The sequence below is a fragment of the Muntiacus reevesi genome, chromosome 20 (assembly GCF_963930625.1).
Source record: "Muntiacus reevesi chromosome 20, mMunRee1.1, whole genome shotgun sequence".
Lineage (NCBI taxonomy): Eukaryota > Metazoa > Chordata > Mammalia > Artiodactyla > Cervidae > Muntiacus > Muntiacus reevesi.
The window spans coordinates 12,237,625-12,263,098 of NC_089268.1; the positions used below are offsets into that span (position 1 = coordinate 12,237,625).

Below are 25,474 nucleotides of genomic sequence, written 5' to 3' on the forward strand. Positions count from 1 at the left end.
TTTTTGGTTGTCACCTGGTGGGAAACGTCTAGTCAGGAGAAGCCAGGGATGCTGCTAAACATCCTACAATGCCCAACCCTTACACCAAAGACTTGCCTGGCCAGTGGTGTCAGCAGTGCTCAAGAGGGTTGAGAAGCCCTGCTGGGTCTCAGCAGTAACATCTGAGGCCATCAGGGGGAGTTGGACAGAGTGCTGCCCCCAGAGGTTCATGTTATTTGTTGTTTTGCCTTGTTATTGTAGGGGTGGGAATGTTGCAGAAAGTCCTGGGAAAAATCCATAAACAAAGGAACCACAAATAGATCTGGGGAAGTGAGGGACAGCCAGCAGGTCCCCAGGTGAAAGGTCTCCAAGTTCCTTAGATAGACAAACATGCTAATTTATTCCATATTATCATTATTTACATGTGTTACATAATTACGCCTTAATAGTCATGTATTATATATCCCCATACTCATCGGAAACATGTAAAGAGCTTACTTAAGAATAGTGGCCGTGATGGGACTTCCCTGGTGGTCCAGTGGTTAAGACGCCACGCTTCCAATGCGTGGGAAGTGGATTTGATCCCTGGTCAGGGGAACAAAGATCTCACATGGCCGCAGCATGGCCAAAAAATTTTGAAAAGAATACTGGTCATGAAATGATTTGTATTTCCTATTCCAGTAAAGAAGACAAAAAAACATTACAGATAGCAGATGATGGAAGGTTCAGGCCCCTGTGGGGGATTCTCTTGAAAACTTTCCCTAACACAACGGGCTGCTTTTGGGGAGAGAATTGTTAATAATATTACGTCAAGGGTTAGCTTCAGGCCTTCCCACAGAGGCTGCTGCCCTGGATCTCAGTCAAATCCCTAAATATGATTCTGGTCCCAAATACGAGAATTTAAGAAAAAGAGTTTCTAAACATTCTCACTTTCTTCTTATTGTTATTTCAAAAATGACTAAGTACTCCTCCTCCCCGTCCCCATCTCACTTCTGTCTTCTGTATTTTTATTTTTGGCTGTAGCTCCCTTTGCCTCTTCAAATTCGAAAAGCACCGTGCCTCTGGCTAATGTGAAGGAAACCACCAGCAAACCTCACGCAGTGTGAGTGTCTCCTTGATTGGGGACAGTTTCTTTCCTTCGGTTGGGGAGGGGGCCCAGCTAAATGATACTTTCCATCTCTTTAGCTGCCTGGGGATCCTCTTCTGCATGTGATACAGACCACTACCTCCCTTCTCTCTCCAGTGGGGGGACACGGGGACGTGAGTCTATTCCTGCCGACAGTGGCATTCCCAGTCCCTGCTCTGCGCACTGGGGCGTGTACCTCCTCTGGATGCGGTGGGGGGTGTGCGCCCTTCCTCGTACCTGACTCTCTGGGGGTGTCTCAGGTCAAGAGAGCTGGCAGGCCTGCTGTACCCTAGCCTTGGGTGGGTCCTGCACAGTATAAATGAAGGGGACTCTACCCCAAATCTCCCTTAATCCGAATTATTTTCTAACAGCATAAGAAGGGGGCTAATACTGCTATGTTGCAGATTGTCTCCAGAAAATCTTCTTTCATAATGCACATCAACTGTCTGGGTTGTGTAACATTTGCTCAGTTGTTATCCTTGCAGCTATTATGAGAGGGCTGGGGAAACTTTTTTTTTTTAACCTCTCTGGGAATCACACTACCCAGACTCCCTTGCTGACTGAATGCCGGTGGGGTTGGCTGGTGAAGGCACCAGCAGGAGATCAGAGAGTAAATCAGGGTGTTTCTATTCACCAACCTCATCCCTCCCCTCCTTGGGGTAGCTCTGGCAGTGGCTGAGTTTTCCTATGGCCACAGTCAGAGAAAAGGGCCCAAGGCACTTTTATTTTTGATATTCTCACTCGGTATCATACCCAGGATATTAAAACATACCTGCTTCTCACATTAAGTATAGCTTAAATTATAAAATTTTTGGAAAAAGTTTACATACATAATTTTGTGCTTGGGCATAAATTATGCATTTTGTTCACGTGATAGCTTACTTTATTGTGTTGACGTGTAACTGTATAAAAGTTTGAGTTTCATTTGACTAGTGGGTATGATGTTACTTAGATAAACATTCATTGATTACAAAGTAAAAGTTCACTGGGGAACTCTGATGTTCAACCAGGGCTGAGAATCATAACATTGGTGCCTCTGTCTACATTCTGAGCTGGAGTGGAGCCCTGTCATTAACCAAGCATCACTTCATCTCTTTGTCCAGGGGGAGCCCTGCTGAAGAGTCCAACTGGGTGAGCAAGGTGTTCAAGAAGAACAAACAAAAGGCAAGCGGCCCCAGAAAAGGCTCCTTCAAACATCCACGGACCAAGACAACAGGCCGCAAAGCTCAGTGAGCATGATCAATGTTTCCAATCCCACAGAAAGGGAGCGGTCTGCAGGAAGATGATAGGGGTAGTGAGGGGGGTCAGCAAGGATCAGCACGAGGAACTGGGCTTCAGAGTTGGATGCACCCAACATAAAATCCCTGCTCAGCCACAGTCTTACCCAGGGAGCGTGCTTAGGACTCTTGGTCTTTCTGAGCCTCTATCTCCTGATCTATAAAAGAGGGCTAATACCAACTTGTAAGGCTGTTGTGAGGGTTTAACTAGGTCAACTGTGTAACTTGCTTCGAAGAGTACAAGATATGTAATAGCAGTCAATAATTAGTAGATATTATGGTTATAACTCCTAGAAGTGAACTAGCTACTTCTTAGCTTCTGAATAGAACTCTACTTAAAGAAGATGGTTCTTTGGGACACTAGTCCACCTGCTAGTCCAGGTGTAACTAGTCCACTAACCCACTAGTCCATCTGCTATCTTCTGGAATAAAGTTGTCCACTAGTCCGCTAGTCCACTTGTCCATCTGCTATCTTCTGGAATAAAGTTGCTATTCCAGTAGTCCACTAGTCCACTAGTCCATCTGCTGTCTTCTGGAATAAAGTTCCTATTCCTTGTCCCATGCTAAAGTCACTTCAGTCGTGTCTGACTCTTCGTCATCCTGTGGACCCTAGCCTGCCAGACTCCTCTGTCCATGGAATTCTCTAGGCAAGAATACTGGAGTGGGTTGCCATGCCCTTCTCCAGGGGATCCTCCCAAGCCAAGAATCAAACCCATGTCTCTTCTATCTCCTACTTTGGCAGACAGGTTCTTTACCACTAGCACCACCTAGGAAGCCCATTCCTTATCCCAGAGTGGGGAAAAAAAGAACTGTTCTTAAAAACCCGACAGGTGGGTGCTCATGTGATTCACCATGTAGAGTTCCTAACTGTTGCCAACCTATATCTAAAAGTCCTGACCAGTTTAGGCCTACTTCTTTTTTTTTTATTTTTTTATTTTATTTTATTAGTTGGAGGCCAATTACTTCACAACATTTCAGTGGGTTTTGTCATACATTAACACGAATCAGCCATAGAGTTATACGTATTCCCCACCCGATCCCCCCTCCCACCTAGGCCTACTTCTAATTGCTTTTGACGCTATTAGATTGTTTTGGTTTAATTAGTCAAACTTTATTGAGCACCTACTAAATGCCCTGGGGTCACAACTGAGCAACTAAGGCCAGCACAAATGCCAAGCGCTCTTCCAGGTTCTGGGGAAATCAAGGGTGAATTCAGGGGCCTCCTTGGTGGTCCAGTGGTTAGGACTCCACAGTCCCAAAGCAGGGGCCACGCGTTCAGTCCCTGGTCAGGGAAGCTCTGCATGCTGCAGGGCATAGCCAAAAAATATATATATATACTGGCTGATACAGCCAATAATGTCTGCCATGGCAGTATAAGGGACTTCTCCGGTGGTCCAGTGGTTAAGACTCTGTGCTCTCAATGCAGGGGGCACAGGTTCAGTCCCTGGTCAGGGAACTAAGCTCCTGCATGCCTCATGGTGTGGCCGAAGAAAAGCAAGATAAATTCAACTTGATCCCCAACTTTGAAGATTTACCCCAAAGTTTGATTTACATGGGTTTGATCCTTGGGTTGGGAAGATCCCCTGGAGAAGGAAATGGCAACCCACTCCAGTATTCTTGCCTGGGAAATTCCATGGACAGAGGAGCCTGGTGGGTTACAGTCCATGAGACTGCAAAAGAGTTGGACGTGACCGAGCAACTGGGTACACCGTGAGGGTGCAGGACCCACGGGGCAGTCACCGGCTTCTGGACCATATGGTCAGCGCAGCCTGGAATGGTCACTCTGTTCCTTGGTCTCCATCCTCAACACTTCCCTGACCTTTGAGTCTGTCTCTAGGCACTCAGGGTCAGGTGCGGTCATGAGGATGTAGGAAGGTCTGCCTTGGGTGTGGGGAGCTTCCCTGCAGCTGGGCTGCTCTCTGGGAGCCCGGTCCAGACTTGGCTCTTTGACTCCAGAGCCACACCTCTTCCCATGCTCAGAAGAGTGGGAACGGTGCACTTCAGCCAGAGCTACCTTGGTTGATAAACTTCTAGGAATCAAGGTGTTGTACAAAGAAGCAGGATGTGATAGAAACAAACAAAACGATTTTCATAAGCTGTGGGAAACCTTGTTGTCAGTGAGTCACACATCCCGTGTGCAGTGTTCCTTTATAGAACAAGTCATGAAACTACTGGGAGGCAATATACCAATTGATCTTAAGCAATTCCTTGCAGATTTATTGCTTTGAATTTCAAACACAACGTTAGGGGACAGAGGGGGGGAAAGTATGCATATATATATACATAAGGCGTAGAAAAGTAGAAGTGATCCAGGAAGAGGAAAGAACTGTTCTGAAACTACAGTCACAAGAGACACTGTCACATCCACTGGCTAGTCCTGGGGAAACTCCTGGTCTCCTGGCAGAGGAAAGAGTCTAGAATAAAAGCTCAGGATAGATGTTCTATGTATTACTCTGGATGAGTCTGTGTCTGTGTATGTTTTAAATCAAACGTTCAATCTATACTCTGGCATGGGTTGTATTAGTCAGTTATTGCTGCTTTGATAATGCTGTATGTAACAAACAACACTGTCCCCCGCACTCCCCGGGCCAAGATCTTAGTGGAATACAAAACAAGCATTTTACTTTTCTCTTTCACAGGTCTGTGAATTGGCTAGGATAGCTCTGCCTAGGCTTACAGCTTTGGTCAAGTCTGTCCCTGCCCCTTTTATTCAGTAATGCCAGATATGCTCTTCTGGAGCATGGCTAGATAGATGTATCAGCTTGGCTTTCCTCTGCTGGCTTATCTCTCCTCTAGTAAAAGTTCAGTGGTCATCTGACTCAGGACGTGTAACTGGCCTCAAAGTAGAAATACAGATTGAGGAACTGAAATACTGCCTACAGGCTACAGATGAAAAGAAGGAGATCCGTCTTGCTGATTGCTACTCACATCCTTCTTTTTTTTTTTTAATGTTTATTTATTTTTTACTGTACTGGGTCTTCGTTGCTGTGTGTGGGCTTTCTCTACTTGCAGCAAGCGGGGGCAACTCTCTAGTTGCAGTGCACAGGCTTCTCACTGTGGTAGCTTCTCCTGTGAAGCGTGGACTCAAGGCACTCAGAGTTCAGTTGTTGCGGCTCATGGGCTCTAGAGTTTGGGCTTAGTTCTTGAAGTGCACCGACTTCGTTGCTCTGCAGCATGTGGGATCTTCCCAGACCAGGGGTCAAACCTGTGTCCTCTGCACAGGCAAGCAGGTTCTTAACCACAGACCAAATCTGTCAGACTCCCCAAATTTTCACTATTAGAGAATCCTTCCTTTCAGTTACTATGGAACCTCCCCCTATTCAAAGGTAGATTTATACATTGGAAATCAATTATAATCCAATGAAAATTTTTTAACAGGTGAATTAAATAATAGCTAAAACTTATATAGTAGTTATTATATTCCAAGCACTGTGGCACAGACAGGTTAAGTACAAGCCCAGAGTTACACAGTTGGTAGATGGCAGAGCCAGGATCTGAATCCAGAACATCTGTCACCAGGATTTTGACGTTAACCACTAAGTGGTCCAGCCTCCAGGGTAGAAGGAGCGCTGGGGTGAGAGTCAGAAGTCACAGGGTGTGGTGTAGCCCCTCCCTGTGGGCAGAGAGGCCTGCAGATGCACTCGGACACGTGGCAAGGGGTAGGGCAGTCTGGCTTGGGTGCCGAGCTAAAGAGGTTGAACTTCGTCTGTATTGCTGGGGAGTCGTGAAAGGATTTAAACAACAGAATGACATAGTCAGATTTGAAAATTATCCAGGGATATCCAGGTCCACATCCCAGCATTTCTCCAAGATGAGTTCTGCAGGTGTCTCCCTGCTGTTTCCCAGAGAGGGCAAGTGACTGGCTCAGGGTCATGCAGCAAGTGGAGGAGGGCTTGGAAATCAGGATTCCCAGTTTCCCCACTTTGGTCTCATTTCCCCTCACATGTGCTTCCTCGGCTTCTCACATCCAGGTCTGCCCCCTGCCCACTTGACTTCTCTCTGATCTCCACCTCCGAGACAGTTTGGGTCGCCTGCAGGCCTCATCCCAGCCGGATCCAGGAATACAGCTGCCCTGAGGTGTGGAGCTCCCCAGGGTGTCCCTGAGGGCCAGACACTGCCGGTCCTGTGCCAGGATGCTGCGGTGACCTCTGAGCCCCATCAGCCCATCTTTCCTTCTGCCCCCACCTGCCTCTTCTGGTCCCGGTCAAGGCCAACATGAGCCTGTAGAATGCCTTGTGCACCAAGACTAGAGCACCCTGTCCTTGAGAACTTGACTGCCACCTGCTGGAAAGTTGTCATAACATGCTGATTTTTTTTGAACAATTGATGACCGACTACTTGAAAACTGTATGAACGACATACAACATGTCTGTGAAGTGCCTATCCTTTTGCACTGGCAGTGTATCCTTGTGCAGTGTGCAGTCCACACAACTGTACTCAGCATACTGGAGACCACTCTACCTCTTCCTGAAAAACCAAATATCAAGCAGACTTTTTGTAAGTCACAAAATATGGCAAACACGCTTTCACCAACTCCTGCTTTGCAAATGGGATTCTGCTTTTGCAGAAGACCGCTTGTATAACAAAGTAAACCCTTGAGCTGGCTTTTGATACAAATTGAGATTTCCTATTTCCACATATCAGTGTGGCTATTTGCTCAGGATGCCCAAAGCATATGAAGCTGTGAGCAGTGTTCTTGGTGGACATAAGGGGAGGGAAGTACTAGATTTGGGACTTGCAGATGATGAATTTGTGTCCTTTTTCTAGGAAACTGTGAGCCGAGAGAGGAAACTTGAGCTGAAACGGGAGAGAACCTGACGGCCGCGAGGCTGAACCTTTTCCTCACTGTTCTCAGACGTCCTCCTCTCACCCCAGACCTTGCAAGGACCAGGGTCCCACCCACTACCAAGCCTGTTGGGATAGAGGGTCCTGCTTTCCCCAGGCAAGAGCCTCCTTGTCTAAACATCCACCTAGCTTCCCTGGGGTCCTTCCGCTACTCTGCTCTGGACAGACAGATGGACGTCAGTACAGACAGACACTAAGAGTGAGCAGCACAGCCTCCTCCCAGGCAGCTGGGCTCTGAGTCCTCCTCCCAATCCAGCCTGAGTTTGCTTCTTCGAGATCCTCGTCCTCCCCCAGGAGTTCATCCACAGGGCAAAACTGTTGGGGGTCAGGCAGACCTGAGCCGTGGACACCCTTTCCTGTTTCCTGCGGTGTCAAGAGACCACATCTTCCTCTGCTGTTTGTTTTTTGTTCACACAATGCACAAAAGGCTTGACCTGGAACCAGCGGACTCCATCTCGGCCACTCATGGGAATCCCCTGGAGGCGCTGACCTGGCAAGAAGCCTTTACCAGCTTTTACCCCGGGATTATTGGTGCAACTGGGGGGAGCGGGCGGCCCTGGCCTTCCCCAAGTCGTGCTGACAGAGGAAATGGGGGGTCGTGTGTGGCCTCCCCTCCCCTTTCCCCGCCCAGATGAGGGCAGACTCTGTCTGCTGTTCACACCTCAGTGAAAACGGTCCACAAGAAAGAGGCCTTTAACTTTGATTTTTGCAGCCTGTCCAGGAAAAAAAAAAATTGACTCACTGCTTGTGGATAAGTTCTGGCTCCAGCCAGACCCAGTAAGGAAAAACAGGCTGTCCACAGGGCTCAGATGCTTGTGCCTAACAAATCCTAGAATGCAAATCCTAGAAGACTAGGTGGAAGACAGCCCTGCACTGTGGCCCCTGAGAAGGACACATGCAAATTTAAGCCCAAGTGGGTGGGAAGCTATGGCATGGAGGCGGGTGGAACCTACATTGAAGAGGACCATGTGAGGGAGCAAGAGTCCACACACATCCTCTTCAGATGGATCTACCTGGAGGAACCTAAGTGTCCCTTTGAGAGGCCTGAGAAGAACCAAAGCTCAGGTGTTTCAGCATCCGCTGCCTTCTCCAGGTCTGCGGCCCAGACCAGTCAAGGGAGGAGCCCGGGGAGTCAGGTGGAGTGGCCCTGCTGCCTTTGGTCCTTTGCCTAAGAAGTTCTTGCTGTTTGCAAGTGACTGTGTGCCCAGAGGCCCTGAGACATGTGAGCCAGGGGAGGGAGGGTTTCAATCTTGCACAACTCAGAAATGCTTATTCCTTGGTGTGAAAAGGAGAACTGAATATAATATTAACTATTGCTATAACTCAAAGCCTGTATTTGAGCCCAGATGCTCTGAGGGAGTTAGAGAATTGTTCTCGCCTGAGTTCCAGGGTGGCCAGGAAAAGAAAAAAAGATACAGAACTCCTTGTTAAATTTTAATTTCAGATAAACAATGAATAATTACCTCATGTAAGGGTACCCCCAGCATCGCAATTATTTGTTGTCTATCTGAGGTTCAGATTTAACTGGGCCACCCATATTTCTTCCTTGCTAATTTTGGCAGCCCTAATAGTTCCTCTCTTCTTTTAATACCTTGGGGAAAAAAAAAAAACAGCAACAGGAATGGGTTGTGTTTTGAAATCAGAAGGTGTCACTGGTGCCAAGGCCAGAACACTTGCTAATTTTCCAAACAAGCATATCTGTGTGACGTCTACAGCGCAGCACCCCTGCAGCCCAGCTAACACCCAAGCTCAGCCAGTTCTCTGCTGACCCCCTTACCCCATTATTTCTGGGTATGTTTTTTGTGGAATTATTTGGCTTTTTGTTTTGTTTTGCCACTCTGTTCGCACAGGATTTTAGTTCCCTGAGCAGAGATTGAACCTGCGCCCTTGGCAGTGAAGTTGGAGTCCTCACCACTGAACTACCAGAGAATTCCCACCATTATCTCTGACCCACCCAGTTAGCCTCCTGACTTGTCAGGACACTAAGAGGTTAGTTAATTATGATGTTCTGTTATCACTTGCCCACCTTTCAAAAGTCTTTCAAAGCAGCAGGGTCTCCCATGCACCTCAGTGCTCTTGAGGCCTCCAGGGTGAGTGGAGGGAACCCCACCCTCAGACCATGTCCCACGGTCCTCTATTCCTCTTGGCACAAAATTGGCACCGCAGCCAGTGAGGGCTGTGAGCGTCCCAAGGGCAGAGGTTGTGTCTTGCATCTGTGGATTTCAGAGCTAGCGTTAGACCTGACACATAGTAAGTGCTCGATAAATACTGGTTGACGGTGGGCGGGCACTATAGTGGCTCTGAGGACAGCGTCCTTGGTGGTTCTGCCTGTAGCCTTCTGGGTGACCTGGAACACTCCCAGCCTCAGTGTCCTCGTCCCTGAGATGATAGCAGTGCTGCTCTCTCCTGCCCTTCTCAGAGCATTAAGGCACACCTTCAAGAGCTGGGGAAAGGAAACTTACTTTTGAAAGAAGACAAGCTAGGCATACAAGTTCCCTTTCCTCAGGTTGCTGCTGGAAGAACTCACGTGTTATCTGAGACAGGGGAAAGGAGGCTTTAGACAGCTTTCAATGGAGACCACATTTTCTGGACCAAAAACCAGGCACTGTATCCTGTTCATTTTTATCCTGGTTTGAGTGCCCGAGTTTGGGTACCAGAGTTTAGGAATCATTAAGACAGATGATGCAGCATTAGAACTGGCCCAGATTTTCCTGGACATACAATTCACTGTCACCTTAAGAATCACAGAGCTGTAGAATGTCTGGAAGGCAGGAGTCTTATCTCTAAGGTCATCAGCCTGAAGGCAGCTGGATTAAAACCCAGGTCACTTGATGCTCAGGCCAGGACACCTTTTTTTTTTTTTTCTCCCTCAGCAAGTTGGTACCACAAGGATGGGACACCTGAATCGCATCTGGACAGGGCTGCCAGGCAGGGAAAAGGAGGCAGCCCCCCACAACCTTGCAGACTCTGGGCTGGCCTAGACATGGCAGGTGGCTCCATCTTGCCTCCATGGTGAATAAGCCAATCCAAGTCAGACTTCTGTGCAAATCAGTTTCTTTATTTGCTCAAATAACACAGTACAAAAATGAGACTCAGATGCCAGCATCGGAAACTCATACCAAATACTTACATAACTTAAAGAACATCATTCCAAATAAGAAAGTCTGTACAGAAGGTGCCTGACCCTCTTCTCAAAACTGATTCTGATCTTTCACATTTTAGTGCTGTGTTCCTGAACACTGCCTAAAATGAATCCATAAAATAAATAAACCTCCCCCACTTCGTGGGAGCAGCAATAACACTAAATGACTTTCAGATTCTAAAACTTTGCCTCACGTTTGAGGCCAGTCCCTGCTAAGTGCCAAGTCTCTCTGCCCTTGGCTTCTCCCCCTTCTCAGCTCTACCCTTTGGGGCTTGCCACAACATCAACACATCAAGACAGTGCCCACCAAGGATAACAAGGATGGGTTGGCCATCCAGGTTTTAACACCCTCTCCCCGATGGCCATGCGTTCTAGGCAGTGTTAGAGGGCTGTGTTCATAGCCCTGTCAGGCAAGCATGCAGATAATAGACACACGGCAAGTTGACTGACTGAGCCAAGCTGTTGGAACTGTTGAGCTGTGTAGAAGACAAAACCTTGCCTTGGTGCAAAAACAAAAAGGAGCCCATTTCTCAAGATACTTTTGTGCCATCAGCTGGAAAATCATCATCATAAATCTATAAATCCACAATGTCTCAGAAGTCAATAGCACTTCCTGCAATTTGGTTTTCTTGAGCAGTACACACTCATGCAACCGTCCCTGGCAATCTAGCTTGAAGCCCTCCCCCATTTCCTGAAAACTACGCAGATTGTAGCTATCATAAGAAAAGCAACTTATATAGATATGGCACTATGTAATTTCAGAACTCTTTGTGTTGATTTTCTTAGTGACTTTTGGCAAATCCCCATGATTGAACCCCATTTAATTTCCAAATTTACTTTTAAATATCATTGAATGGATTATTTGGACTTCCCAAGTGGCTCAGTGGTAAAGAATACGCCTTGGCAATGGAAGAGACGCAAGTTTGATCTCCAGGTCAGGCAGATGCCCTGGAGGAGGAAATGGTAACCCACTCCAGTGTTCTTGTCTGGAGAAACCCATGGGCAGAGGAGCCTGGCAGGCTACAGTTCATGGGGTCGCAAAGAGTCAGACATGACTTTAGCGACTAAACAAGCAAAACATGAGATGGCAGAGCTGAAAGGCATCAGCTTGAGAGGATTCTAAGACAGACCAGTTGTCCCCACTATACTGCTTCCCCATCTTGAGGTTGCAGGGTTCCTGGGAGGTTCTACAAATGCATATGGGCATTAAGTACTGTTGGCAAGCTGAACAGATTATGTGATACCTGTAGCTGCACATCTATTAAGTGCATGTGGATGTTCTGGTGAGAGATTAAGCATAGATGTATTTTTAAAACTAATGTCAGTCAAAGTTGCTCAGTCATGTCCGACTCTTTATGACCCTATGGACTATCCAGTCCATGGAATTCTCCAGGCCAGAATACTAAAGTGGGTAGCCTTTCCCTTCTCCAGGGGATCTTCCCAATCCAGGGATTGAACCCAGGTCTCCCACATTGCCGGCGAGTTCTTTACCAACTGAGTCACAAGGGAAGCCCATGAATACTGGAGTGGGTAGCCTATCCCTACTCCAGGGGATCTTCCTGACCCAGGAATCGAACTGGGGTCTGCTGCATTGCAGGCAGATTCTTTACCAACTGAGCTATCAGGGAAGCAAGAGACTTATTTTAAAAACTAACATCTGAAAAAAGTATCAGCAGCTCTTCTACATGGGCATATTTTTAGCCCTGGTGAACCAAGAAAACACCCGATAAAACAAGCAAGCAAGCAAGGGTACATAAGTCAGCACTGGGCCCTCGGGTTGGCCCCGGAATGCAGAGGCCTTGCTCCAGACCAATGTCTATTGAGGTAACTCCCCCATTTCCTCTCTAACTACCAATTCAGAGGAAAACCACTGGTCTTACAATTTTAGTTGAGGACCAAGGCCTCCCAGAGAATGCCTAGCAGAATTGCCTGGATCTCAGGCGTTCCATTCATTCATTCATTTGGTCAGTACTTAAAGATTGCCTCCAGCTACGTGGGGCCACAAAGTGAAAGCACTTGCTATCTCTCTTTAGAGATATTTTAGCATCATACAACCAGATGGGTCACTAATCCAGCCCAGAATCCAAGGTCTGGAGAGGAGAGGGGACGTGGGACTCATACAGGGTTTTGCAGCCAAGTTCAGAGGTAGGTCAGCAGGTGAAGTCCTGGTCTCCTAACTCCCAGTCCAGTGCATTTCCCCCCACAGCCTTTGCCTCCAGTTTTGTAGAAGAACACCTTGTTCATTCTGCATCTCAATGAGCCCACGATGGTGCATGGACACGGAATGGCTGTCCACTCTTGTCTTCAGTCATGTCTGTGAAGCACTGGATTGGGAGAACACGGAGCATATTCAGGGTTTCCTGGCTGAAGCTACCAATGTTTGCATAGTTCAAGGGAACTTGAGTGCAAAGCACAGCTTTCAATCTGGACTCTGGATCTGAGAACTTGTGATGTTCTGGGAGGAGAAAAAGAACACAGATTTAAGCCATAGTCCAATTATGTATGGGTCCCACCCTGATAACAACAGACTTCTCATTAACCCACTAGCTCCCACCTCTGGGTCTCTGCTCCCGGAGTACCTCCTGCCTGCCGTGTTCTCTTGGTCCTTTTTCCCCATCTACAGCCTCTCCATCCTCAAAGGTCAAAATCAATGCCTGCTACCTCCTGGAAGGCTCCCAGAACCAACTTGCTTTATTGGCCACAGTTAGTGCTAATTTGGCATTTAATTGATATTTACTTTTATTATCAGTAAACAGTCTGTCTTTTTCCATTAGAACCTTTCACAGGCCCTCAGAGCATCTTACACAGCTAGGCTAATAGGAGGCTCTGAATATGTAGTGATTGGATGGATGAGTGAATAAATAAATGAATGGCTAGCAAAACCAAAAGATACAGTGTTAGGGCTACTGAGGATGTCAGAACTGATGTTTCTATTATATCTTCTACAAAGAACTCAGATCACTCCATCTGGTGTTACCTAATCCACCTTAGAGGGCAAATTGTCCCTAGTCTCCAGGAGAAGACAGTGAGTGTGAGAAAAGAGAGGTCTAAGGTCACAAGGGGTTCACACCAGGAAAGCCATTGAAATGATGTACCACAAGTATCATGAAATAAGGCCTGTTTTCTTGAGAGACTTATCACACAGCCTCTAAAGGTAATTCCAGGAGGAGACAAAGGGTTTGAGTAGGGTGACATCATAGCAATGAAGGTCTGGTTCCCCAGGGGACCATTTGGATCTAGAAGTTCTGGTCCTATTTGTCCAACATGAATAGGACATTTAATTGCCTTAAAATCACAATTTCACTCAGTAGTTTCTGCACTTTAGATGTGGTTAAATTTTGTAAACTGGTCATCTTAAGTGAATTTGAAAAGGGCAGGGAGAACTTACAGTCCATCAGAAAATTCAGATTTTAAAAAAGATCAGTTAATAAGTTTTCTTTCTACAGGGACCATCCCGGAGCCTCAGGGAAGGGAGGAGTATTAGAGAAAGTATGAAACTAATCAAAAGAGTGAGTGATGGCAGAAGAGAGGCTATTCATAATCAGTCAAGGCAAGGTCCTTGAAGAATGTCCTCTGAGAAGCCTTTCAGAACCAAACAGCCCCAGGGAGCCTTCTCATCTACCTCACCATCCCTTATTTGATATGTAATCTTACTGTACTTTTTTCTTTAAATTTTATGACCGCCTCAATTGGCAAGCCAATCAGCACAACCCATGAAACAGCAAGAGGGTGAAGCTACGATAGTAGCTGGTCTGATAGTCCATACTGATATAAGGAAGTATGAAAATACACCTCCTGCTGGAGACCAGTGCCAAATAAAAAGAGGATACTAATTAGCTTATTAGCAGGTGAAGCAGGGAGGCTGGGAAAGATAAAGACCTCGGTGGCGTAGAATTGTCTCAGAAGGCCTGGACAAGGAGGTGGCATTTGAGCTGGACCCCAGAAGTCCTGAACTAAGCAGGGGAGGGGAGAGGACAGGAAGCAGGTCCTTGTGATCTGAGTTTGTCAGTCCTCGTGCCACGTGGCCCGTTCTCACCTGCTGGGCCTCCTCGTACGGGAACTGGCCATAACTGGATCTCCTGTAGTGTAGGCCTGTGAGACTGACGACAGTGTGGTAATTGTTGCCAGCACACTGGTTTCCCAAGCCAAAGACGAATGGGTAGGTTCTCTGGGACTCGGTGGTGGGGGCCCCTTGGCTGCGCAGCGTGGCTGCCAGCTTTCTGAGGGAAGAGACTGAGGGCTTGTAGAAAAATTTCTTAAAACTGGGGTGTCGCTTGATCTGGAGGCAGAAATGAAGGCAGGCCATCAGTGTGGCTGGCAGGTACTCCCCTCCCCCCAGCACCCCTCCTCCATCAACCCCACGCAGTCAGGCTGGGCGCCTCACTGTCCCTGGGACAGCATGCCTTGTTAAATTCCTCCACCTTCCCGGGCCTCTCAGAATCTGCTCTGCAAGGTACAGCTCCAAGCGGCACAACAAAGTGGAAAAAAAAAACCCAAAAGACAAAATGCAGGTCTTTGGATTCAGGTAATGGATGTTTAAATAGCACTTACTGGTGTGTGACCTCTCTGAGCCTCTGTTTGGTCGTGTAAACTGGGGGTAATAATACCTTCCCCCAACACACTATGGGGGGGGGATTAAGTGAAATAGTTTAATGTTTTGTGAAAAGTGGATGTTGGGTGATTTTAGTTCCCATGCTAAGCCTCCTCCTCCTAGTACCTAAATGTCTTAGGTTGGGTTCCCCCAGAGGCAGATCCAAAGACTAGGACTCAGATGCACCTCGCTTCGGCTGAGTGATCCGGGCAGATGGGGGAGTGGAAACAGGGGTAAGAATGGGAAGCAGCGCCCTCAAGCTGGCAGCTGAGCCTGATCCCCTTGGGGCACTGTGGGAGCCCCAGAATTATCCCCCCAAGGCGGGAGGGAGCTGGGGTATGTGTACACCAGCTCCCATCAGCCGATGATTGAGGGCTGCTCCTGGCAAGGTGGAGAGTGTCACTCTGGCCTATTGTATGGGTGTAAAGGGCTCTGGAGGGGCAGTCTTCAGGCAAAAGGACGCAGGTGCTGGCAGTCTGGAGCTGGGCCAGGTGATCTGTGGTGCCAGAAGAGGTACCAATAGCATTGGCTACAGGCTCAGTTGTGAAGAACCTGCCTGCAATACTGGAAACCACCTACAATGCAGGAGATGCTGGTTTAATCTCTGGGTCGGGAAGATTCCCTGAAGGAGGGCATGGCAACTCACTCCAATATTCTTGCTGGGATAATCCCATGGACAGAGGAGCCTGGCAGGCTACAGTCCACGGGTTCACAAAAGTCAGACATGATTTAGCAACTAAACCAGCACCACCGCACTGATCACTCATCTATGGCCTGCCTCTTTGTATGTGATCTGTGTTTGTCTCTCCAAGTAGATGTGATTATGTTACAAGCTATCTAGCAATAGAGGAAACTCTAAAAGCTTGAAAGAATCAGAGGCCTTATATTGCTGAAGTGTGTGCCAAGACAGAGTGAAGGACAGATAGAGGACGAGATCAGAGGGACTTGGGGAAGGAGGCTTCCTTGAGCTGAACTTCAAGGACGATTTGGACAGGGGGAAGTCCTGGTTGGCAGGTGGAGACACAGAGCTTTACGTTATTTTAAATTAACATTGACCTCCTCTGCTGTGTGTCTGGCATTTTCTATATAAGCACCAACCTTGGCAAATAGGTATTTATCCCCCATTTTGCAGAAGAGTAAGCAGAGGCTCAGAGAAGTTATGGGGCAGGCCACGGTCACCCAGATGCAGAGATGGGGACTGAACTTGGGTTCAGTTCTTGGGGGTACTGAGCACTCCTCACCTGCTCTCCCAACTGGCCATCCACTTCTTGGAGAAGGGTCACCAGCTCTTGGATGATCAGCTCCTCTAAGAAAAGTAAAGAAGGATTGAAGGACTGTTGACAAGTTCTGCAATAACCCATCCATCGACCCCAGAAGTATTTTGCCTCTAAAACACAGCACACAGATTAGTTATGAAGAGCAAAGAAAACTCTTCCCCTAAACTAGAGCTGGAGCATGAAGGTTTTGTTTCGTTTTGCTTTATAGTCAAAGGAGGCACTTCGACCTGCCAAGCCTCACCTGCCACCACATTTAGCTCCATTTTGACAGATGGGGAAACTGAGACCTTATCTAGGCTACAGAATAGCCTGCCCCATCATCAGCCTGGGCTGTAAGCAATGGTGTGCAGGTGGCGGCTCGTACCAAGAGTTAATTATGAATATTTGGAATATTTGGAGACGCGTTGTTATAAACTGTTGGCAACTTGAAATCGGCCAAGGTGGGGATTTTATACCACAGAAATCTGCAAAGGCTACAAATCAGGGCTTCCCCTGAACCCCGTACCCCTAGTGTACCGGAGTGTGTTTGCCAGAAGGCCACTGGTTAGGAGACCCAGAGCAAGCTAGGAGTTTTACACAAAGCATTCATGCGAAGCAGTGGCATGCAGTGGGGGTGAAAGTACATCCCACAGAATGGACAGACATCCTCTACCTGAAGAAGGCTGTCCACCTGCAACTCTGCCCCAGTTCAAAGGCCAACCCTGTGTCCTCTCTGCCCTTCTAGAGTCTCCTAGGGTATTTGTAAAGCTGCCCCTTCCCAGTTCCCTACTAGGGTTCAGCCTGTGAAAGTCATGCAAAGGGGAAGCCCCAGGGTAGCTGTCCCAGGAGAGAGCAGGGTGACACTAACTGGATTCATTCGCTCCGTCCAGCTGAGGTCCCCCTTCTGGCTTGTGGCTTCTGGCCTGGGAGGGTGCTTCTGGGGCTCCAACTGGCTCCCCTTCTGTGGATGGGGACCCCTGGAATTCAAGATCCTCCAGATCTGAGGGCAAAGAGGAGTTGGTGTGAATGTGTTTGCACCTGTCTCAAATCCACCAGCACATCACTGAACCCAGGATCTGACAAGAAGTTGTCCAAAGTCTTTGACTTAAAAGGGGTCCTGGTTTCCCAGGCTCCTCAGGGAACCCCCAGCCCCTCCCCGGACCTGTCTCAGAGGGGTTCACAGTGCTCTCTGTCCCTCCAGGAATCGCATTCTCTCTTCCACCTTCCCCCTCTGCCTCCTTATATCTGGGAGGAAAGCAGGCAGGCCTGCCAACAAGTCTCAGCAAATGAGCCCACTTCCCCTTTAACTTGGCAAGCCTTTGCTGAGTCCCTTAGCCTGTCTGAACCTCACTTTCCCCATCTGTCAATTGGGAGAGTTGTGAAGGGGATTAAATGAGATAACATGTGTGAATGCAGCATGCAGTGGGTACTCTGCCAATGTTGGGGGGATTGTTGTACCCCAGCGGTCCTCACACCTTAGTGTAGTGAAAAAACAGAGGCCCAGAACATGAGCTACTTCATCAAACCGGAGCCTATTTTTCTATCACCTTTCCAGGTGATTCTGATTTATGTATGGTGATGCTCTCATACCGTATTTGTTTTCAGGTGTTTATGATGGGGGGCAGAGTGTGTGGTGTGGGGGGTGAATTCTGGCATCAACCAACTCCTTTCTTCTCTTGTGCCCCCACATGGCCCTACTCTGCTCAGAGTGAAAGTCAAGACTGAATGGTACACTGCACATCTGGCCAACCCTGCCCTGGAGGAAGCCACGGGGCCAGAGGCAGCCTCTGTCACCATGGCAACCCCAGGCCTGCTCACCAGAGTTGCTGGAGACGGAGGGCCAACGGCCACCGACACACAGGGGCAGAAAGCTGGGCTTCCTGGGTGGCCGGGAGTCTGGGCTGGCAGCACCTGCAGCCCCCACCCTCTTGGGGTCTTTGGAGCTGTGTTTTTTATAGAAGGCTTTTCTAAAGTTGGACTTCCTCTCTTGGCTTTTCTTCCTGCAGGCTGGGGCCAAGTTTTCTACAGCCACCTCTGGCTCCTGGACTTGAAGTTGCTGCGGGGGAGATAAGGGAAACTGAGTCAGGGCCCCTGACTTTACAAGTCAGCTGAGACCAGCAGCCCTAGAAACGAACAGAGACCCACTGTGGGCCAGATGGTGTGGCCAGGGAAGTAGGGTGATGGTGCTCAGAGCTGGGAAGACAGGCACAGCCTGCAGCGGTTAGGGGAGGCTCCAGGAAGGAGGGGAGACGGGAGCCAGGCTCTGGCAAGATGTAGGATTGGGGGAGGGGGAGGGGAGTTACTCCACCAGATTGGGGTGGGATGTCCAAAGTGAGAGTCAGGGTCTAGGTGGGGAATGTCTTGATCACCTTGTCTCCGCACTGCTCCTCTGCATCTTGGAGTAGAGCAATGATCTTCTGGATGAATTCTTCTAAAAAAAAAGAACAAAGGGGTTGCTCACACTTGAGTGCAGGGAAAGGCTTTTCTGTGGTTAGTCTTCACTTCCTAAGACCCGGTGGCTCCCTGGGTGATTCTCACAGGCCTCCAGGGTGGGTGCTAATGAGCTTGCATTTGAGGTCATCCCTGGCCCAACCCATGGTGGGGACCACAGATTCCCCAGAGGTGGCCTGAGGGCAGAGCTGGTTTCATGGGAGCATGTGCTTAGTCGCTCAGTCATGTCCGACACTTTGTGACCCCATGCTACAGCCCTCCAGGCTCCTCTGTCGATGGGGACTCTCTAGGCAAGAATACTGGAGTGGGTTGCCATGCCCTCCTCCAGGGGACCTTCCCAAACCCGGGGATTGAACCCAGGTCTCCCAAAATTGTAGGTTCATTCTCTACCATATGAGCCACCAGAGAGGCCCCAGAATCCTGGAGTGGGTCGACTATCCCTTCTCCAGGGGAACTTCCTGACCCAGGAATCAAACCGGGGTCTCCTGCGTTGCAGGCGAATTCTTTACTAGCTGAGCTAGAGGGAAGTCCTGAGAACATATTCACTCATTCATTCACTTATTCATACCATGGGAACATATTCACTTATTCATTCATTGCTGAGGAAGGGCCTAGACATGCCTTGTTATGTGTAGGAAACAGCTGAGACCCCTGCCTCCAGGGGAAGGTGCCTCAAGGCCATCTGGTACCAAATCCCCCCTCCCTGCTCCTTCCTCCTCTTCTACGTAGACCAGGGGCCCTTCTCAATTCTCCTTCAAGGCACATCCTCTGTGAAAAGCAAAGAAGGCAGAGTGGGAGAGGTAGGGAAAGCGGATCTTCAGACACACAGAAGGGACAGTGATTACATAATTACAGGCTTGGCTCCGCCAACGATAAAATAATAATGATAAAGCTGGCAGCCACCATTGGTTCAGCTTCTCTCCTAAGGCCTTTACCCCTGTTCCTATCCTCTTTATTTCTCCCGAGGCTCTGCTCTCAAGCTGGGCTACGTGACAACACTAATAGTCACAACAGCAGCTGACATTTTTTTAGCAGCTCCCAGACACACCTCTAAATGCTTTATCACCACTAATTCATTGAGAGCTTCCAACAACTCTAGGGAGTGGGGACTATTCTTATCCCCAATTTACAGATGAGGAAACTGAGATCAGAGATGAAGAAGCTTGCAAGATCACTCAGCTGGAGAGGTCAGAGCCCAGGTTCAAATCCAGGTTCTAAAGCTGTACCTTCTACGGAGCCCTTGCCATGGACTAATGCTTTCCTTGCATCTCCTAGTGTCGGCCTCCCCAAGGAGGGCATGATTACTTTTGTGGTTTTACAGCTGAGGCTCAGTCTGGCTAAGAACCTGTGTTCTGGACCCCGAGCTGCCTCCCCAGCCTGCAGCGCTCAGAGGCAGGAAAGGACAGGTCACTGCCTCTCTCTGGTTCAGTTTCTCTTCTGGAAGTAGAGGACTCAGCTCAAACATTTCCCAACAGGCCTCTGAGAAGAGAAGAGGGGCTACTGACTGAATTCTGTGGCTCTGTCCTGCTGCAGGTCCTCATCGGCTCCCCCACTTTCTGCTGGGGTGCAAAGTTCAAAGGGACTTGGCTCTCCTCCATCTGTAGGTGGAGCCTCTTGGACTTCAGGTTCTTCCACACCTAAAAAGCAAGAGGAAACGGTGGGTGAGCTTCACCAGCCAGAGGGTGTTGACTCACGCACAGAAGTCAGCAGAGACTCAGAGTGCACTCCGTGGCTAGTGCATGCAAAGGCCTTTTGGGGGCGGCAGGGGGCTGCTGGCAGGGCTGTGGCTCCGCTGTACTGAAGACCAAGGTCCCTCATCCCTTTGCATGACCATCCCTACAGCTGTGCCTGTCCTGGGCTTCTCTGCCTCCCCTCCTTCCCCTGGAAGCTCATCCCTCTACCATCTTGGCTTCACCTGCGAACTGGAGAGTAGATGCCGGATGCCCTGGGCTGAATTAGCCCCGTCGCAGCCAGGACCCCCCTACATGAAAATACCTCCCCTGTGGCCTGAAATCCCACAACCGGGGATCTGCTCTTTAGTGTTCAATATTGCTTCCTCTTTTTTAAAATGTGAATTCCCCTGGCCAGGATGACCTGCTAGGCTGGTCCTCCCTGACACCAGGAAGGCCCTCTCTCCCAGTAACTCTGACTCCATCGTGATGGGCCCCGTGACCACAAACATGATTTTACCTCCCGAAACGCTAGTTCCCTCATCTGTGAAATGGAGATAATAAGATGTACTTCCTAAGATGAGGACTGGTGGCCGACAGATACACAGCCAGAAAATGTCTTATTTTTACAGGCGAGGAGATTCGAGGCACAGAGTTAGGGATTGTACAGCCCAGCACCTAGATCTCCTGCCTCTCAGGCTCCAGTTCCTTCCTGCACATGCTACCTGCTGCCAGGATGTGGAAGCTGAGGCTGCGGAGAGACCATGATAGTTGGTGGAATTCTCTGAACACAGTTTCCACCGGGGGCTTAGCTGGGTTGCCTAGACGATGAGGCTTGGTGTGTGGAGGTAACCTTCTGGCATTCCTTTTGCCCTCCCCACGCTGTTCAGGGCAGAGCGAAATTCAAAACTGGGATGGCAGCTCTGCAAATGGCCAATTCAAGCCATGGGGAAGGTTCCAGCACCGGAGGCAGTGTTGCTATGGTAACCGTGAGCCTGCTCACCGGGGAGGCTGGAGCTGGAGGGCCGATGGCCGCCCACACACAGGGGCAGAAAGTTGGGCCTCCTGGGCGGCCGGGACTCTGGGCTGGGAACATGGGCGGCCCCTGTTCTCCTGGGTTCCTCGGAGCTGTATTTCTTAAAAGAAAAGGCTCTCTTGAGGCTAGACATTTTCTCTTGGGATTTCTTCTTGACAGCCGGTCCTGCGTTTCGCCGGGTCACCACAGAATGAAGGGCTTGATGCTGCTGTGGGAGAGATGAGAGAGAAGCTGAGCCAGGCCCCTGACCCTCAGGAGAGGGGAAAGCTCCCCAAGAAGCAACCGAGGAGCAACCAAGGGCTTCAGGGTGGCCCCAGGCACGGCTGGTGACAGAGACCAGGGCAGGGGAGCAGCGAGGCCTGGAAGGACAGGCAGGGTCTGAGCAAGGAGGAGGGAAGGTAGCATGCCCCTGGGCGTCTGTGCAGACAGTTCGCTCCTCACCTCTTCCTCCCACTGGTCTCCCACTTTTTGGAGCAGCTGCACTATCTTCTGGATGATGATATCATCTGGAAGAAAACCAATACACCTGGTTAATCTTTGTAGGAGCAGACAGGACTCTTTAATGACTGCCTTGGCCTTCTGAGACCAACTTGGGACTTATGGATTAAATGAGGGTCTTCTTAAAACAGCTCCTTTAGGCCACAGATTGGGGATGGAGGAGCACACATCCCAGGGACTGGTCCTTCTAAGAAAGGGTTTGGAAGATCCACAGGCGAAGGGTACTAGGCCAAAGCATGCAATTTTATGCAGAAGTTTCGAGTCAGTCCTTGAAGCATTCAACTTGTACCCCACAATTTCCTTTGAATGTTGCGGATCTGTAAACATCTATTTTGGGTTTGTGACCCAAGCTGTGTGACCTTGGATAAGTCTCTTAAGCTCTCTGGGCCTTCACCACTTCCTCTGTGACACATGGATCGTAAGTCCCATCCTGGATCCCTCAGAAGACTGTCAGGCCATCAGAGGAGGCTGCGTTTGGAAGTACCTTACAAGGTTAGAGATGATTCGACCTACAAAATTTCAGTCAGGGAAATGATGGAGTGCCAGCCTATCTGAGGTGGACCGAGGCACTCCAGCAGGCAGGACGCAGATAGCCTGCCACGTTGGTGCCCCAACCACACTGCCAAGTCTTTACATAGAAGCCCAAACGATGTAAATGGTTTTCTTTTGATATTCCAGGCGACCTACCCAAAGACAGCATGCCCAGAGTGGCCTCTGCTAGTTGCCAGCCTATCAGTTTACACAAAAGAAGGTGCAGACAAGAGTCCCTCTTCCCAGACTGTCTGCAGAGGTTCTTACCCCTTCCCTCTCATTTATAAACCCTGTTAGGTTTTTGTTCCTTGACTCAATCTACCAGCCAACTCCCTCTCACGTGAGAGAGCAATCATCCTGCAAATTTCCTGCAAAATAACAATTAAATGCCTTTTAGCTACTCCTTGACAGATGCATAGCTCCTCCATTTTCATATCTTTTAAAATATGCCCAGTCCTGGTAGGAAATTAGATTCATACAGCCTTATGGATTTTATTAAGGGCCATAACAAGACTGGGGTTGTGTATGAGACTGTCCTTATTCCTTGCAGATGTGTGTCTAAGTATTTAAGGATGAAGCATCATTTTAAAGGGGTTAAAGGGCTTAAAGAGGTTTAGCAACAATGAAGCAAGGATGGAGGACTATTAACAATTCTAAGTATGTGAGTGTGCACAGAACTATTCTTTCCACTCTTCTATATACTTAAATATTTATGTATATATATGTGGGTGTTTATATATGTGTGTGTGTGTGTGTGTGTGTGTGTTCCTTCTATAAATTTTTAAATGACTTAAAAATGTCCCATGCTCATTAACACCTAAGCATTTTCCAGAGGCCAGTCTAATTCCTGAGACTCCCTTCTGTGACACTCTAACATAAATGGACCAGAAGTGCCAGAAGAGCCAAGGTCAGCACATGCATTTTGTGAGGTCTAAACATCCAAGGTCCAAGCAGTCATCTGGAACAATCCATTTTGTTTGCTAACAGCAATATCGAGCTTTCTGAGCTGCTCTTCCTGCTGATTGATCTGTGGCTTGGAAAGAAACTTTCCAGACTCCAGTACCCCCACCTTCAAGGAGCAAGAACTGGTGGAGATCAGAGTCTTCTCCACCTATAATAAAGATGAAATCAAGTGTGTGGGAGTGTGTGTGGGTGTCAGTGACATTCTTCTGACTTTGTTAATCAACACAGTGCATGGAATTCACAGCAGGCCAGGCGCTGCTGGAGCCAGCTCTAGGCTTAACCAAAAAAATCAAAAACCCTCCAAGGTTTCCATTTGAAAAGAGGCTGCCTCAGCCCAGACATCTTTCTCCACTCCCCCACCCCAGAGTATCCTGGATCTTCCTTGGATCTCTTCTCCCCATGAAAAACATGGTGAGTTTTGAGTCCTGTAGGGTAAATTTCCATCTTCCTCCAGCTGCCTGTGGGACATTCAACTCTGAGACACGAAACATCAGAAAAGGATGGCACCTTAAGGACCAGCTCACTCATTTTACAAACGAGAATCAAAGAGATATCAGAGAGGGATAGCAACTTGCTCAAGGTCACACAGCAAACTTGATGGAATCAAGTCTAGGACCAGCAGACAGCTGTTTCTACTTCCCTGTCACCTACCCCAGTCCTCACACATAGATTAATGTTGGGGGATAGAGCTTCCCGCTCAGCCTCCCCTCTGCCTTCATATTTCTCCCTAGCTGTGCTCCTCCACCCGGTGTACTTAACAGTAATAGCATCTGCTACTTATGAAGCCCTTGCTCTATGCCAGTTCTGGACTACGGCTACCTGTTATAGTCTCCATTGTATCAGTGGGAAAAAAAAACAAAATTGAGGCCCAGTGAGGCAAGTCTCCAGCCCCAGATCACTCAGCCAGTGAGTGGTGGAACTGGGGTTTCACCTCCAGTTCTCAGCCCCCATGCGGCTCTGCCTCTAAGAAGTGATGCTGTTCCTGATGGCAGCCCTACCTTCTGAGACCCTTTCTGTTGAGAGGTTTGAGGAAGCAGCTCAGAGCACCCCAGCGCTTGGGGTAGGGGTGGGGGTGGGGTTACCATAGAAACAGGCACAGTCTGCTCACCCCTGGCTGCTGGGCCCAGGTCAGCCCCCTCACCACGTGAGGCCTCAGCCGCCTTGGCCTCTTGGCCTTCGGCCTCCTGATCTCGGGCCCCCTTGGCCTCCTCCACGCCGTGTTTCCTTTGGCTGTGTTTCTTGCGGCTGGCCTTCTTGCTGTAGGGCTTCTTCCTGGGAGCTGGCTCGCCCGGGCTCTCGGGGGTTTCTGCGGGGTCGGGGGGCCCCTCCTTCCCCTTTGCCTTCTTGTTGGTCTTTTCCTTGGGCTCCTCAGGGCCTGTCCTGAAGAATAAGTTCACCAGAAACCTCAGCCACCCCTGCGGGGCCTGCCACTGGGCCTTGTCCTTCTTGGCGTCCTGCAGAGGCCTCTGCTCACTGAGAAGGTCCTTGGTCTCCTCTGGGCTGGGGGCAGCAGCCGTGGTGTTCTGAGCCTCCGCAGACTGAACTGGACGCTTGAGACATCTGGTCCCATCACTGGCCGCCCGACAAAGACCTTCCCTGAAGGGGCCTGTGGGCGGGGAAGGGCCCTGGCAGTCCCACGACTCTGAATCCTTCTGGGTGTTCTGCAGCCTGTCCAGGGACTTGGCTCTCCTCCAGGACAGAGGCTTCCTCGGGCCCCGTGGAGGCTCCATTGCGCTACAACCAAAACAGACAGCTCCCTTAGAAGAGGCCCCGGAGACTGCAGGGTGGACTAGCGGTGCTGACCCGTGTGCCCATCCAACCTTCCCGGCATGTGAGTACTATCAACTCTCAAAGACATTGTCTCGTTTAAATTCCTCAGCATCCCTGGGAGGGTCGGGTATCCTTGTCCTGTGTCCCAGGGGAGGAAACCGATCCCCAGGAGGTCATGCCCCAGATCTCACAGCTAGACCCCTAGAACCTCCAGGAGGAACACCCTGCCAACACCTTGATTGCGGTCCACTGAGATTGAGTTTGGTCATCTTAGTTCCCTGACCAGGGATTGAACCTATGCCCTCAGCAGTGAAAGTGCTATGTCCTAACCACTGGTGT

General features: G+C 49.2%; 2 protein-coding genes across 2 annotated transcripts in view; one reads left to right on the plus strand and one right to left on the minus strand.

Annotated features, from left to right (window-relative positions):
• Positions 1-6,486, plus strand: part of PNPLA1 (patatin like phospholipase domain containing 1) — a 51,036-nt gene extending 44,550 nt beyond the window's left edge. Inside the window, exons 7-9 of the mRNA XM_065913295.1 lie at positions 1,003-1,081; positions 2,209-2,334; positions 6,354-6,486. Coding sequence (XP_065769367.1) covers positions 1,003-1,081; positions 2,209-2,334; positions 6,354-6,486 — 338 coding nt within the window. The remainder of the gene's footprint in view (positions 1-1,002; positions 1,082-2,208; positions 2,335-6,353) is intronic.
• A 6,302-nt stretch (positions 6,487-12,788) lies between these two features.
• Positions 12,789-25,095, minus strand: BNIP5 (BCL2 interacting protein 5). The gene is made up of 10 exons (XM_065913296.1): positions 24,474-25,095; positions 21,815-21,879; positions 21,341-21,581; positions 20,173-20,304; positions 18,586-18,647; positions 18,035-18,272; positions 17,085-17,216; positions 16,202-16,266; positions 14,406-14,648; positions 12,789-12,824 (listed from the first exon to the last, which is right to left on the minus strand). Exons 1-10 carry the CDS (start codon positions 25,093-25,095, stop codon positions 12,789-12,791), a joined length of 1,836 nt encoding a protein of 611 aa, XP_065769368.1.
• Positions 25,096-25,474: the final 379 nt, after the last annotated feature.